Source organism: Cyanistes caeruleus, chromosome 6 (genome assembly GCF_971803275.1).
Source record: "Cyanistes caeruleus chromosome 6, bCyaCae1.hap1.1, whole genome shotgun sequence".
NCBI lineage: Eukaryota > Metazoa > Chordata > Aves > Passeriformes > Paridae > Cyanistes > Cyanistes caeruleus.
Window position 1 is genome coordinate 40,334,531 of NC_141706.1, and position 17,545 is coordinate 40,352,075.

The window sequence follows — 17,545 nt, forward strand, 5'->3', positions numbered from 1 at the left end:
ATGGAATTTAAAGTCAATTGGATAAATAATGCATGTAAATATGCATGCTTATGCATGTAAAAACAAATTCATGACTTGAAATCAAGATGGTGAACTCACATAAATACTCAAAAATATGCTGACCACATGAGGAATATATTCTTTCCTCTCTCCTCCTCTTGGGGAAAATGAAGACTATAAGTAAACAAAAATTCCAGCAAGTTCAATGAGCACATTAGAAACAGTTATCAGTCTACGAACAAACAGGGCCAATGTCTGAAAGAAGTTAAGAGACATTTACTCTGGCACTTTGTAAAGCACCATTCTACAGCAAGGACTTACAGCCAGCAAACTGTGTTCCATACCTTACAACAGTTACGCTGAAGCTACCGAGTTTTTGGCAATATTCTAACTGCTAAAAATATTCTTTGCTCTTTTTTAATCTAGAAGCAGGTGAAAAAATGTAAGCATCAATCTTATGATGGATGAACATGCAGCTAATACCTTCATAACAAATAACTACAAAATATTTATGATTAGTGTTAAAAACGTTCGTTTAGTTGAGCAAAGGTCAATAGCTTATTATAGTTCTGTGTTCAAAATAAACACAAAAAAGAATTAAGAGTCATATTTATTGATCATCTTTTCTAAATAATATACATATGCTTAACATTAATTCTTGAACATATTAAAAAAGCACTGCTCTGTTTAAAAATTTTATATACACATTTCTCCTTTAAAAGTATTAGATCGTGACAGAAAAACTCTTCTTTTCTTTTTATAAATGTAGTAAAAAAGTAAAATTCCAATTTTCAAAACATAACATACAATACTTATTCAAAGCATGTTTTTGACATCTTTGCAATATATAAAGATTATAAAATATCAAAAATTACACTATTTTTATGTCAAGAAATAAGTGTTAAAGTGCGATACAATGGAATTTATCATATGCTCATATAGTTACTAACCAAAACTATTTAGAAATAAATAAAGCAAAATTTCACACTTTCAGCAGTTCTGTTACTTACAATCATTGACAGTCCCTCATAAAATAGGTATACATACTTTTGCACTAAAACTCTTAATGCATATGAGAAAGCTGGGACACTGTGAATGCATAAAGTTGTGTATTAGCAAAATATGGGCTTGTACATATGCACACACAAATATTTTAGATGTATGTTAAACAGTATGAAGATCCATTTTTCATAGTTTGTACATAAACAGGCAGTCAAAACAGGAAAAATCAAACCTTAAGAAATAGCTCCCTATTTTGTGCTTCCAACTTGTAACTCATTGTAAAACAGTAAAAACAAAAACAGCTTAAGCATCAACTGGGACTCTTTCATGATGTATCATGTATAGGACACTGTAAAAAATAGGTAGCTTGGCAAACTGCTGTTGGTCAGCAGGCACTAGGCATTGCAAAAATCAAGGCAATTATAAAGGATTCTCCCATGTCTTTATGTAGCAAATATGGGACCATCACGAGGGGTCCGGTCGTGAGGGGCAAGAATTATTTAGCAAAAGATGTGTCTGATTCCACAATAGTACACAATATGGCTAAGCTTGTTCAGCTATACAATTATACTTCTGATTTTAGTGAGATGATGCAGCATTTCTCTTACCAAAGTCTGAAATTGCAAGGAACTGATTTTTATCATTTAAGGCTAAACAGGAAAAAAATACAAAGAAAGCCCAGCCCAAAACAAAAACAAAAACAACCCAACCAAAAAGAATGGAGAATTGTTTATTGTCCCAATAGCTTTCCTATATTATAGTGAGATTTTAAACTACCCTCCTGAAATCCCCAAAAGAAAAAAGAAAAATTTGCTAATCTATTTTGACAAAAATATTTCTGAAAACTGATAGTTTGTGTTAACAACACCACTGCTAACTAGGGCATATGGCACTGTATGTTGTTCTGGTATGCTAGGTTGCTTATTAAAAGGAAAAACAGTTTGTTCTTCACAGACATTATCAAACCTAACTATTGGATTTATAGCAAAATATGTAGAACACTTCAACACTGGATAATGACAATCACTGATACCACAGGTGATTTAAGAAACTGGAAACATCTCAGATTTCAATTCATATCAATCTTTCTATAGCACAGAAATATACGGCCATGATGAAAAAAGGAGTGACGATAATCATTTCAGGTGGCTGCTGAGCTATAACATCTATCAAGTAGAAGCATTTCATTATTTATTTTAGCAAAAGCCTGTTTAAAATACAACAGAAAAAAAAGAGATTAATAAATTTAAAAGCAAAGGCTGTATTATCAACTGTGAAAAACACCTTTTATTCCAAAATAAATGGGTAAATACTGAAAATAATATTTTTTTGTCTTGTGTTTTTGGTTCTTTTTTTTCTTCATATATCAGGTTGTTTGTATTTGAGGTTTGATCTCTTTTGCATTGTTTACTGACATAACTACTTTTATTTTTTCATATATATATGTATACACGCACATATATATATATAATAATTGACAGTGCTTTGTAAAAATTAATTTCTTTTCATATGTTTATATAATTCTGAAGATACACCTATTTATTTCTTTCGTATCAATATAACACAAAGCGATTTTCAAACATAAAAATTCCACCAGAAAGAGACATTTGGAGTTTGTATTGAATTTTCACTGGCTGGTAAGTTATTATACAGTCTCAATTGCTTTGCAAAAACTTTTCAGCAAAATTGCTTCTTAAAGCAAGTTGGATAGAACTCAGTATTCTGACTTATTATGCAGAATAGAATGTTTTGGGTTTTTGTTTTTAAATTGGCAAATCTTTTGCGTTATGCAAACGCTCGAATTGAGTAGTTATTAGATTTCTGACAACAAGATGTATAAAGAGGTTAGAAATCATAAGATGAATTTACAAGTTTCAATTTTTGAGTCTGCTGCTCCCATAGTGTAATTGAAGATTTCCTGAAATTGCAAGTTGACTACTGCCAATGTGGTAGAAAAAAAAATATTAGAATTTCTACCACACGCCTCTTCAAAGTCTTTCAGAGTGTTTTTTAAGGTGTTTCTTGAACAGTGTAATCTAAGCCATGATGAAATTAAACTTCTCTGTTTTCTTAAATACTATTACCTTTCATACTACTTAAGAGACAATTAATGAGCTACAGGTTAGAGTGTGTTGCTTGTTCCAGCTTTACACTTCTAGAAGGGGAATTTGAGATTTTAAGTGTTTAAAAAGAAGCCTAATTTTAGAAATAAAATTCTTTTTTAGTCATATTTGACTTGTAGTATCTTCTGAAAGTCCAAGAAAATACCACTACTTTCTTGTGCTCAAAGATTGACTATACTGTGAGAGACTTCTCTCGGGGAGCACAACACACTAAAGGGTGTGCAGAAATATGGTCAAACCATCACACTTCCATTCCTGATATTTTTTCATTAGGACAGTGAAGATACAGCTGTACTGTGGTGGTATAGAGTACATACAGTCCATCTGCATGCTGTTTCAGAAGGTCTCTGAGTCCTCTTTTGATTACAATGACACCCTTATGTACATATTTACGCTAAAGAATTTCAATACTTACACCATGGATAATAAATAATAAAACTGTACTGAGACAATTATCTTAATTCTCAGTACTTACTAGTGTATATATTTAGGATTAGAAAGAAACAGCAGAAAATGAAATATTATTTGAAACAGGGCTACAGAAATGTGCAAGCATAGAAAAACAATTTCAATGTGAAGGTGAGACTGTATTTACAGCTCACCGATTTCTAGTTTCTCACTACAGAGCTTGCCAAACAAAGGAGATCTTGGTAATAACGTTACCTGCAATAAATAACTATTAAGACTAACCTAATACTGAGTTTCAGTCCTGCATATATTAATATTGGTGCTTTTAATCACTGAAATTAGTGTGATAAAACCAATTTGCTTAAGTCAATATTTTAATGCACTTCAAGAAAAGGTGTTATCTTTGAAAAAAAATGTATTAAACAGTTGAATACTTCCTGCAGTTAAAATGAGAAACAGAGAGCACTGCAAGGCCCCCCTGTTCTGAACAACCTAAAGACTGATTTACGAGACTTTCAGCACTCTCAGAGGTAAGCCTTTCTTAAGAGACTGCTTGCTTTTCTAAACAGTCTTCTTCACATCTGCTGTGATCTCCTTTAATCTGTAACTCTGGCAGAAGATTCTTATCTTGGAGATGACTGTATAAATATATAACACATTTCAAAAAAAGAGAATTTGGACCAAGATATAACCAAGGATTAATAATTTCCTTATCCCTGTGTATCTTACTATACATTGCAGAATGATAACTGGTGTGATTTTTCACTTATGTTCACAAGTGAAAAAGGTTTATGAGAAGTTTTTTAACTAGATGAAAAGATGCTGTGACCTATGAAGCTACTTATTTTTTGTTTAAATGAAAATGTAATTTTCTCATATTCTACAGTTTAACAAGATTCATCTAGGTGACAGATTTTTGTCTTCAATGGATGATAAAGAAAAGAAAGGCTTCTCAGAAGGGACAGGCATTTTAAGAAACCAATGAAAGTTCCTTAAGGAAGGAAGAATCTGAGAGTATTGGTGGATTAAAAACTGAATGCAGTCCTGCAATGTGCACATGCAGGCAGAAAGCAAACTGCACCCTAGGCTGCACCAGAAGAAGTGTGTCTGGGAGGATGAGAGGTGGTTCTGTCCCTCTGCTCTAGTGAGACTCCACCTGCAGTATCCTGTATCCTGTATCCTGCAGTATCCAGTGAGTATCCACCTGCAGTGCTGTATCCACCTCTGGGGCTCTCAGGATAGAGGACTTGCTGGAGAAGATCCAGAATAGGACCACAAATGCAAACACCTCTCCTGTAGAGATGGCACAGTTTATCCTAGAGACAGGAAAGCTTCTTGGAGACCTTATAGAAGACCTTTCATCACTTAAGGAGGGAAAGATTGGGACAGCCTTTTTATTGGATAGAGTAGTGACTGGACAAGGGATAAGGTTTTTAAATTGGAACAGGTAGATCTAGATTAAATATTAGGGGCAAACCTTACTGTGATGGTGGTGAGGCACTAGAAGAGGTTGACCAGAGAGAAGCTGTGGATGATCCATACTGGAACTGTTCAAGGCCAGGTTGGATGAGGCAACCTGATCTAGTGAAAGGTGTTCTCGGCACAGGGGATGGATTTAGATCATCTTTAATTTGCCTTCCAACTAAAACCACCCCATGATTCTATGAAGTCTACTGAGCCTTTATAGCCTGAAGAACTCATAATCCAAATCAATAACCCCCTCCTCCATTTAAGCCAATATTTTCAGCTGAGTATTCTTAAACTCAGGTTCTATATGGGCATTTGAAAGCAAAAGTTCTTATTTAAAAATTATTAAATTTTCTGTTTCGTGGTTGATCAATATTTCTGGAGTAAAAGCAGTTTTCAATAGATGAACATGAAATTACAAATCTGAGTTCAGAAATAAACTTTCGCAGAATTTGCGTAAAATAACTGGGACCATGATTAATAAACAGAAGTTTTTTGAGACATGTCATGAGACATTAAATATCTACTGAAAAAGCTGAAGTGAAAGTGGCTCCAATGAAAGCTTTAATTGCAAGTTCTATATGTGACAGTTTTAATCTAGATTTACAAGGAGGAAATTCTAAATCCTTTTCTATGTTCTAAAAGACCTAAACATTTCATAGAATCAAAGAATCATTCAGGTAGGAAGGGATCTCAGAAGGCCAAACAGTGCAAACTCCTGCTGGAAGCAGAGTTATCTTTAAGGTTGGTCCTTTTTCCTTCCATAAAATGCACAGTTCAGCAATGAGCATCTCTGTTTCCATGTGCTTCCTGGACAGGCTGCTGCACCATAGAGGTGTGGCTACCTGCCGCACCTGAAAGCTGGAAGGAAAATTCAACTAGCCTACAAAAAAGTTGTAATAATTTCTGAAGTAGGTGATAAAACCAATTTAAGCAGCCTTTTCCAATGTTCATAAGAGTTGCTATTAACTTAGAGGTGAAATTTGAAGCTTTGGATGCTGATTACAAAGACTAAACTGCTCAGGCTCTTGATCTCTTAAGAAAACATTTTTTTGTTCCTGTGAGTTATGATATGGTTTGAAGGAGTTTGTATGACACTCTAATTAATAAAGAGAGAAAAAGGAGGCTAAATGCTCATAGCAGTTTCTGGGAAGAAAATGGGCATAGGAACCAGTTGCTCATTGTTGAATGATACTTAGAAATAGCAGATGTCTGACATCCATTGAGATTGCCTGTGTTGTCTAGATGTAAAAGATACAAACATTTGTCAATTAAACATCTATCAGACCTACTTGGAGGAAAGAACTCCATGGTATCTACTAATAAATCCAAAGGATTAGGAGAGACAAAAAACACGCTGGAGAAGTCTCAAAAGGAAGCACAGAGATTTGCTTTCAAATTTCTGCAGCTGAAAAAGCTGAAGTTAAAGGGATCATGTTCAGATAGTGATTTCCATTGGTAAGGAGAGATGCCAGGCCAGAGTCAGCCTCCCTGTGTCCCATGCCTTTCTTGAAGACAGAAAGTGCTGAAATTCAAGTGGTCAGCACAGGCTTTACCTCCTGCCTTTCATCATGGAATCTATCGCCAGAAATTTTCCTTCCTAGCTCCCTTCCCTAGGGTGAGTGTTGATAAAGAAGCCCAAGACAGAGAAATTCCAATAGAGAAATGAGAGGTGCATGCTCTTATAGACTTCAACTACTGATGTCTTTATTCATGGGGAGAGAACTGTATCTTCTTTTTGACTGAAACATTTTCAGAGTTCATAAATGAAGGTAAAATTTATTATTTCAAATTAACTTTAAATTTACTTCAACCTGCAGTGTAATAGTTTGTGTGCCAATGTTCTTGGGCAACATTCTAAGAGAGGAAGAACCATGTAAATTTTTGTGTAAAAGAAGTTACAAATAATAAGGCTTATTAAAAAAAACCCAAAATTACTAGTATTAAAAATTTTACTAATAATTTTAATAAAATTGTGATATTTGTGCACTCAAGAAAATAACACTTGAGTTCTAAACCAGAACAACCTGTTATAAAATATTATTCTCTTAAATTTTTTAATTAAGGCATAATATCTTTCATTAAGGTATAGTATACTCTGACACTGAAGGACAGATTAATTAACTTCAAATTCCACCTAAGAACTAAGATAATAATTTCATGCCTTGGTGAAAATAATGGATTTTAGGTTTGAGTCAATTTTAGATTCAGTCAATATTTATAGTGTATTAATTTATGATGAACAGATATTGCCTCATTAAAAGAGAATTTAAACAATTCATTGTGGTTAAAATTGTTTAACATATGCACATGCATATCCACAAATATTTGAAGTTATATTATGTACCTGCATGTATACAAGTAATATATTTATATTTTAAGATGCAGAGCTAGTATACATTGTACTTTAGTCTGTCTTAACTTCATTAGCAGTGACTGCATTCACTAATCCATCCCTCCAGAATTTAATTGAACTTAACATTTCAAACCAACAAACCCCAAACCAAACTTTCAAAAAAGAGGAAAAAAATTAAAAATTAAAAAAAAATAACAAAAAACCAGCAATAACTAAAAGAAAAACAAACAAACAAATCAAACCAACCAAACAAGCAAAAAACAAACCCCCAAAATAAAAGAAAAACAACCTCAACAATTTTTCAAATACATTTTCTGAAGAAATAGTGTGGACAACAAGTTATATCATCTTCAGACACAAGAGACTAATTATTTAGGCATTACACTAAAGAGCTCTGTAATCTAGTTTCTCAGGTTCTTACTGACTTACCTAAAAATCTAACTTCATTTCAATTCAAAAGGGGAAAACCACTTTTATATTATAATACACAGCACTCATTTCCCACCGGATTAAGAAATATTGGCATAAAAGCCAATATTTTATCATCAGAAAAGCCACTCAAATTATAGATCGATTTCAGATTTTTCCCTCTCTTTCAGGCATAATCATTTTCATGTTTAATAATTGAGAAACTAATCCTATAAAATTGGGGGATTTCTTTTAGTATTTTCTTATAAATTAACTAGAGTAATTTGCATGTAAAATTATTGCATACAGAAAAAATAAATAGTAGTAAATATTAGAAATAATAGAAATGGTTTATGCACAGTTTTATCCATCTAAAGAAGTCTTTTGCAGACTTATGCTTTCCAAAACATCTTTATATAAGCATTCTGTGTACGTCACTGTATACAAAGTAAAATAATTGCACACAGTTACCAAATTATAGGAAACTGAATCTTGGTAGTGTAGGACAAAACAATCTTTTCCCACACAGGATAGGTGAGAAATTAAAATCTATCCTCTACAGGACAGACACAAGACAAAATTTTACTAATGTTCACTCATTTCTTTCTTCATTCTTTTCTTATTTAGCACAATGGAAAAGAACTTTAAATTCTATATGATGTGTATTTCCCATTCTCCTTACAGAGCAAATGCTTTAAAATTAAAATTTGTATGGAAAACCAAAGAATAAAGAACTAGGGCAATAATAGCTTGCAAATAGTTTTTGCAGTACCCAAAGATTTTAAATGAAGCCAGTAAAAAAACAGGCAAAAAGATGCCAAAAACAACACAAAATGAAATTGTAAAAAACTTCCCAAGTAAATTATCCTTATGTTTTCAAGTTCTTACAAGTAAGATTTTAAATCATCTAATTTAGGGTCTAAAAAAAAAAGTTACTTTTTTCTTTTATTTATATACATAAACGTAGAGAACATTCAGTTAATCTGTGATTTTAGTAACACTTTAGATTTACATAGGGTTCACCATTTAAGATTAAAATTCAGCAATCTTTAACTAAGACCTAGAGGTCTATTATCACCTTATACAGTAAAGAAAAGTTTATGAAAGAAACACATTAGAGCATGGCATTGGAATTTATAAAACACTGTCTAAAAGAACTGCTGAGAAACACAGAACATGTAAGTACAAGGAAAAAGAGTACCAGCAAGTTACTAAAGTCTAAGATAACATTTTCTTAAAGAACATCTTATGTTTACCCCTTCCAGCACTAAAGTTTTAAGACTTCTAAGGAGATGCTGTGACTCTCTATTCCCAACCAAAAACTCACTTGTTTGATGCGGTCTGGATTAACAGTGGTCTGAGGCTGTAGAATGCTGACAGGCTCTGTCTTGGCCACATTCTGAGGCATTTCTCGAATCTTCTCTGCAATGAAGCCATGAACTGCATTTAGTGCTTCCACTGTTCCCTGGATCAGACACACCCGCTCTGTAGTACCTGCAGATACCAAAAGTCCATCTGAGTTATGTGGATTCTCCAAAATCCCACAAACCGCTTCAGTTCGGGCACAGAGATGGCAATGCTGCAAAAGCAATGAGCAACAGCTCCCTAAAAGTACACAGGAGAGATTCCTGAAAGATAACATACTGATGATGTGAAGATATTTTGAACAGCCCCTATTGGTGTAGATCCCACAATCACAAACCTTCCAAGCCAGCCTGGATAACATCAGTCAGAATACCCATAACCTTCTTCCAAAATGAAATTTTTCTTTTTGTGCTACAAAAAGTCAACACCTGTTCTTATCTATTGATTTCTTATTTAAAAACATCTACAGGATGGCTAAAGCTGGATGCAGAACTGTGGAAAAATATTTCCTTGATTTTTAATTTTAATGAGACTGATTTTAGATGATTTTATACGGCTTTACTTTATAGCAAAAAAGGACTGTTTTACATAGGGGGTTACAGTTTGATATACTCACTAAAAAAAATAATATAAAACCCCCCAGTATCAATATTAAGGATCAGAGTATGACACTTGACTGAAACAATTCATGTTTTGTATTCCACATATCAAAAAACTTAAAAAGGTTCCAGAAAATCAGCTTTGATTTGAAAAGCAGGATTTGACAGGAGTTGGAAAAAAATCTCCGCAAACCCCCAAGAACCCAAAGGTAACTTAAAAAGGAATATTGTAGTTTCCAATTTCAGGAATACCAACATAAGACAACCTACATGTTCAAGAAAACTGCTTTAAAATTTCACATAATACATACTTTCAGAAACATATTCTTTACATTTCCAAGATACACAATTTTTTGATATTCATCACCTCACTGTTGTTTTAAAATACCAGTAGACAGTTTTACTAACAGAAGACAATTATAACAGGAGCTATCAAGATATTAGTGTATTCCTAAAAATATAGCAACGCCATAATATTGATTGTGTTGCAAAGATAAGACAGACACATATCTCTATTCAATGTCAGTGAATATTTTGCTTCAAGACTATGGAGAGGGGAGCAAATTAACAAATCTGAGCTTAGAATTAGAACAAAAATATATATGATTTTTTTTTCATTGATATATTCCTAGTAAATACAATTGAAAAGGTCACAAATTAATCTTTTCTCACATGAAATTCATTCACCCTACTTAAGAAAGTGAAAAATGACAATGTCATGATGTGGCAAATACTAACAAGTTTGCGACAATTTCTGAAGTTCACCACATGTTTGTTGCCCCCATTTCCAATGTACATTGGAAATCACTATTCTATTGGAAATAGATTAACGTACCAGAGTGGAAAGCAACCTTCTCCATAAAATTCTCTTCCTATCAATTTTATATTTATATAATCAGCTTTTACCGTCTTAAAATATATCCCTTACAAGAGTGCAACACAGACTTTAACAGAGAATAGTACAGTAACTTTAGGAATTTCCAAAAAAACCAAAAATTGGGTTTTATTAGTTAATGCTCTTCACCTGCTTCTGTGAATGATCTCTAATATTAAATATTTTACTACCTAAAGATGAAGGACCACACTAAGAGCCTTGCCTGCTCTTAAGATAACGTATTCACATATACTTAGAATCTGATTTTTATCTTAAGTATCAGGCAATACTGAAATTCAACACTCGTAGAAGTAGTACAGCAAAAAATACAGAATAAGAAAAACACGCTTTTTTTTTCTATCAAAATATATTCTTCAAAAATAATTAAAATTAGGATTAAAACATGTCAACCGATATTTCAAAATATGTCAGATTGTTAATCCTTGACATAAAATACAAGATTAGAATGTTTACACTCTGAACTGCAAATTATAAAAGTCTCCCAATCAAATGCATATTTCTCAAGAGGAAGCTTTCTAAAATATTTTTGTGATCTCTTACAGCATCTTTTCAACAAATCAGCTTCAAAATACAGCTAATTTTCTTTTCCAAAGGCTCTATCAGAAAAGGGAATTCGACTGACTTAAAGTCACCATAGCAAATGAAACTTAGTTCCTAGACAAAGCTTTCTTAATGTCTTTTTATTTTTTCCTGCTTGGCTCCCTCCCCTTTTGCAAACATGGCCTGTGGTTTCTGTGTAAAGCAAGCCAGCTCAAGGAAAATGCTCTGGGGAGTCTTTACAAGGTAGTATTAATTGTCTCCTAAGTGATGAGACGTGAGGTGCACTGATCAATGCAGCTAATGCAAGTGTTCTCTAGGTCAGCAGACAACACACTGAAACAAAACACAGATCAGCTTACTGCGAGCCACCAGCCTCACTCAGAGAGCACTTAACAGGCATGACTTCTGTCAAAACACAGAATGGAAAACAGGCAGTGCTAAATAGGAATTTCCTTAGACTTGACACTGAGTGACTAAAGGGTATTTTGCAATCTGTTATTTTAGGAGGCACAGCATCAGCATCATCATCATCATAATAATAACATGCCCTATGTCATACTCCAGACCCAACATGCTACATATTTCAGTGTGTATAAACTAGAATGTAGTAGCAGAAATCACTGCTCCGTGAAAAAATAAAATTGTGCAACAGCACATCTCACAGGGAGTTAAAGTTTTAAATTGCACATTTCTTTGATAGTCATGTGCACAAAAAAAAAAAAAATTAAAATGTGGAGAAATTGTACATCTATACAGTTTTGAATTATCTTTATCTTTTTGAAACAATGTTGTCATATTCCTTTACAACTGTAATAGATTTTCACTCAGATACTAGAGTACAATAATTTATAAGAATTATGCAAAAGAAAAACTGCCAGCTACATGACCAACGTGTACAGCAAAAATAAAACTATGAATCACTAACACTAGTGAAATTTCTGTCATTTTAAGAGCTTTTAGGCTCCATTAGTGTATGAACTAAAGATTGCTTATAATTTCCAGTTAACAGTTTTATCCAATTCTTTTTTTCACATTTCTGTGAACAAAAGCTCAGCCATCTATATATACACTTTTGTCATATGATTTTTGAAATATGTATTTAAAATACAGATCTAATTTTTGAAATAGCTGACAAAGAAAATCAAATTACCAAAATTACCAAAAATCACTGCCCTCATTCATCCAATATAAAATTATCCTCTTTTCAAAAGTTACTTACAATTCAATTAGGTGCTAGGGTCATGTATTGTATGCTGCCTTTTAAAGACGAAGATACAAAACATATACAAGAGAAGAATAATTTTGCCATAGATAATGGCCAAATGTAGAATAGGTGATTATCATCCCTGTAAATTAAATAAACCCAGAAAAAATGTTTTTATGTCTGTTCAATAATAACAAATTCCATGGTAGAAATTTGCATGTGGCTATAAACTGGAAAAAAAACCCTAAAAAATTGCTGCTAATGTTTCTACAATCATTTAATGTTTATTTTTTTCTAAGGAAACTCAAATGCTTTTCAGCAAGTGCAGTGTCATTTCTTTCCCCTTATGTTAGAACCCAAATTCAATTGGCATATGTGGGTTTTAACTTTTTCTTATCAAATAAGAGACAGAATCTAATTGCACAAAAAAAATCCCTCTCTGTTTTTCTTTCACCAATAAATTTATGTGTAAAACCATTAGAGAAAAAAGGAAACCTTTATTTATTTTTTTCTTTTAGTTTATTTAGTTCCATTTACTGGGTGGGGGGGACACTTTTGGGGCCCTTTTTTTAACAGCATTATACAGATTATTTCTTTTTTCTCTACAGTTCCATCGGAGAGGGAAAAGTGAAACCACTACCAGGCATCAGAAAATTTACAGGAAACTAAACAAATAAACCTTTTGATTTCTAATAAATTAGGACTAAAGCATAAACAGGCTTGCAATAACTTTATTTTAAGAACTCATTTTTCCTCCTACCTCATGTAACTATCCAAAATTTTACTTCTGGCAAATATCCACCATGTTAATTTTTTCATGCACTCCCAAACAACAGACCATGATTTTTCTCTGAGAATGTTGTTTACTTATTGGGCAACTGATACTCTTAAATGATTTTAAAGCAACCATTAGAATAAACGGCAGGAGATGCAACAGTATAAACAATCCTGATTCTTTTGATGTTTGTATTTCTGTACTTAACTGGTGCACATCTATCTATACATGGTTGCCACTAAAATTAAAAAAAAACTTACTTAGAGACTCTGATTCAATGTGTAGGAGTTCTGTACTCACAAAAATGCTCACTAAATGTTCGATGTGCTTCTGTATTTTTGGAAAATAAGAAGCATTTCTCAGCTGAAATGGTTTGGGAATGCATGGTACCTTTCAGAAATCTCTGGCATTTATATGACTGTAAACTTTACACTGGGCTTTTACGTCAGTCTTAAAGAGAATCTGAAAACCTAAAAAGCACATTGCAGTAACAGCCCAGGGTAATCCCAATACATCCACTAATTAATTCTTCTTGTATTTTTCCAGTGTACCATGCCAATTTGTTTGATACTAAAAGGGAGAACCTGTGAGAGAAGCCAAAACTAAAACCTTAACTAAGTGAAAGCTGCACTACAGTCTCTCATCTGCTCGTTAACATTAAACCTTTGGTTTGAAGACTCCCAGTACAGCACTCTACTAAACCCAATGTCCCACACATGCATTTTTGTGACCCACAATCAACTGGCTGTTAGAGCAGGATTCTATAGAATGCCACACAGACTGATTCAGCCATAAACTGATCTTGCAAACCTTCGGTAATATAAGACTGTACTTTGACACTATTCCCAAGCAAACAAAATATTGTCAGCAACTTGCTTAACATGACATTCTGATAAACTCTTTCTTGGATATAACTTTTCCACTGCACATTTGCATAAAGCCTCAGAAAATGAAAGGCATTAAATAAAAATGTTTTTTTTTATTCAAATGCATTAGAAGTATCTCATGAGGCCTTTGCCAGATATAAAAAACCCTTGCCATACAAATGATAAAATGTACAATTTTAAATGCAACACATAAGGACATCCCACAGACATGTGTAACACAGTGAAGTGTTACAGAAATCTCAACTGAACAGTTTCCTCCTTCAATTCTTATCTCTCTCCTATCTTTTTTAGCTGTGTTTCTCAACAGAGAATTAACTGGTCTTAACACAGAGTCTGTACCCATATTCCCCACCGACAAAAAGGCGTTTCCCAAAGCAGAGCCTAATGATCTCAGACTTCCCAGACTGGAAGGGGAAACAAGGGCTGGTTGAAATTCAAGGGCATTGAAGTTCTGCTCTTGTTTACATCCAGATGAAATATTGTTGGAACTGGACACTGACACAAATAAGGGTGTGTTCACAGGAAGCCTTACTGTCCTCAGAAGAACCTGACTGCTGAACTCAGGTTAATAGCTATTATTTTGGGTGTGACATATAGACAGCCACGCACATATGTGTGCACATAGGTATTCATACCCACATATACACCAATTTGTTTTACTGTGATTGGATGAATGACAACTTTCACTGGAACTCAGCTCTTGGAATGGGTCAAGTTTAAAAATTCTGCATGAATACTCAGAGTTATATGAAAACAAGTTTACAATCCATTGTGATTTGGTCACAAGACTGAATTACATGAGTCTGTTTACCATAGCTATGAGTAAAGAAACAAATTATTCCCATGTGAGAAAGTAAGAAAATTAAAAGAACCTCATCATTACTAAAGGTTTAGAAGAGATATTGAGTCGTCTTACAAAGCAAACAATCCCTTAAATAGAAACTCTTTAGTTATGTATCAGCTATGGCTTTGATGATGATTTTCCAGAAATTTAGTTACATAAAGAGAGATGAAGTATTACTAATTACTTCTATACTGTCACGTGTAAGAGGCAGGATTACAACTATTTCTCTTTGTTTAAGAGTTATTCATAAAACAAAAATAAAGATTCCACTGCAAAAGGTGGTAAATGTCTCCAAAACCAAAGGAAAAGGCCAGAGATTTTTTCCTTCCCACAGTTTTATGTAAGAATGTTGCTTAGATGAGAAATACTCCCAGAGAAAGTAAGTGTGCAAATTAGTGCCCAAATGGCTGCAATGAAAGTGAACATACTCCAACTATGCTTTGGGAAAGCATGTTTCTGGAAAATAAAAGCATTGGAAATAAGAAAGCCCTCAAACCATGGACAGAAGCACTGTGCTTTTATTAATTTTGTTTGTGGCAATGTTTGTCATATTATATTATTTGTAAAATTATCTGTAACAAGTGACTACTATTTAATCAAACAAAACCCAACTGAGTCCATCAAAAAATTTACAATAAGAAATGGGAATATAGCATACTCAATTTAAACAAAATACCAAAAAAATAAATTTAATCATTGATATTTACATGTTCCCTCTTGAAAAAAAAATTACAAGACAAGCCTCAAATTTCATGGTATTCTCTGCTAATAAAAACAAATCTGCTTTGATTTTTCTTAACAGTGGTAATATGGTTGATGGACTCCAATATGCTTCTGATTTTTTTTTAAAAGGAAATGGGCTCACCATTGTGATACTTTCTAATAACAGAATATAAAAAAATGATTATTCGTGTATTTTTTAGATTGTCAGTGCCTGAAATATTGCACAGTTACTATTTTTTCCTTATCAGTAGCCATCTAAATAAGTAAACATTTATTAAAAATCCAGTAGTGAAATTTGGTGAAAATGTGAAACAAATAAATAAAGCTTTCAAACTCATTAAAAACCAAGCACACACAACACTACCAGAAGACCATATCTCCTGGAGAAAAGAAAATAACTGACCATATTTTTAGAAGGGGACCACAGAATTGAAAGAAAAGAAATAGCATATGTTTCTTCAACATATCTGAAATGAATTTTTTTATTAACAAAAGAATGTGAGACTATTTTTTCCTGCAAAGTAATATTCAGTTGACAATTACTGCTTTTATGCTACATTATAGTAATATGAACCTTTGTTCATAATGCCTCCTACACGTACAATTACCAAACCAAAGGGAAAAAAACACCCATTTAAACAGTAAAATATATACTCTGAGAAATTGTAGGAACTGATACATTTTATAACTTAGAGTGGTAACAGCTGAAATCATCTAGGGAGCTTTTCTCCTTAAAGATATTTCTCAAGTTCCATAGTTTAAAGGCCTGTGAAAAGCTTTGGAAAATCCTCCCAGATAAGCTGAGCTGCTCAAGAAATCAAATCACATAATACAATCATTGACATTTATTTATTTAGAGGAAGCAAATACCAAACTTCAGGTAAATGAGACATAATCAAAGTTTAGATTAGAAATTCTACTAAAATATTTGTGACTGCATGTGGATTTTTTCCCATATATTGCAGGTAAACACTGAAAGTGATCAAGGGAATGTAATTTTTCAAGAGAAATTAAGTCACGATCCTGCAAGAAATCATCTTTATCTATAGCATTCAAGGCAAACATTAGAGACAAGATAGTTCCAGGCAGGAATAAAACGTAAAGAAACACGCTGTAGCAACTGTATCATAGAATTATCCTACATAGCAGTCCAGAATGTTCTGTCAAAACCAGGATGAGCTCCCATTGTGATGCAGTTATTATAGCATACATCTGGAATGGGTCCATGCAAACACACATGCACTGGAATGGGCCCATGCAAACTCACATTCTTCTTCAGAATTTATATGGTAAGAAGGTAGGAAGACTTTCTGATTACTGCTCAAACATTCAGTGGATGTCACACTTCTTTTTCTTTGTCTTCCTAGCTCCTTCCTGATGGTCAGATTGCAACCCTTCTATAGCATGTCCTGCTGATTGTCCTATGAATGGCATTAATCTCCCCCAAATTAAGTTTTCTAGAATTTATGCCCTGAGTCAAATGTAGCCAGTTAAGAAAGACTGGGTTGTCCATGAACAGTGCATCCCATTCCATTTAGATGGAATCATCCCAAAAAGACAAACCCTCACCCTTAATCACACAAGGAACTTTAAGTATTGGTTTAAATAAGATGGATGGCTTCTCAAAGGCTCACTACATACACACATAACTCAATACTGTTTTCCAGACACAGATACAACATAGTGAATTACTCTTCTTATTAAAGCTATAATAATTATTATAGCAACATTGAAAACATTACCTGGGTGTGGGAATAAAGCATTACGTAAAATGATTTTGGTGCTGTAAGAGGTAAACTGAAGTTTAACAAAGAGATATTTTCCTCAAAAAACAATGTCACACTCATTTCTGCCCACCAGAAGATTTATATAAATTCATAAATATTTTGTCATATAATATATCTACAATAAAAAGGAGTAGAAAATGTTATGTAGGCAGAACTGTTTCT

The 17,545-nt window shown here is 33.3% G+C and overlaps 1 protein-coding gene and 1 long non-coding RNA gene across 7 annotated transcripts in view; both read right to left on the reverse strand.

The window, feature by feature from the left end:
- The window catches only part of NOVA1 (NOVA alternative splicing regulator 1), a 141,973-nt gene that overhangs the window by 25,603 nt on the left and 98,825 nt on the right, over window positions 1–17,545 (reverse strand). For all 6 annotated transcript variants that reach the window (XM_086891696.1, XM_086891692.1, XM_086891693.1 and 3 more), the window contains one exon: window positions 9,092–9,258. In XM_086891696.1, the coding sequence (XP_086747822.1) occupies window positions 9,092–9,172 (81 nt within the window). In that variant the 5' untranslated portion in view covers window positions 9,173–9,258. The remainder of the gene's footprint in view (window positions 1–9,091; window positions 9,259–17,545) is intronic.
- LOC147652619 (uncharacterized) lies at window positions 601–9,085 on the reverse strand. The gene is made up of 2 exons (XR_015287633.1): window positions 4,738–9,085; window positions 601–4,689 (listed from the first exon to the last, which is right to left on the reverse strand). It is a non-coding gene; the product is annotated as an uncharacterized LOC147652619 (long non-coding RNA).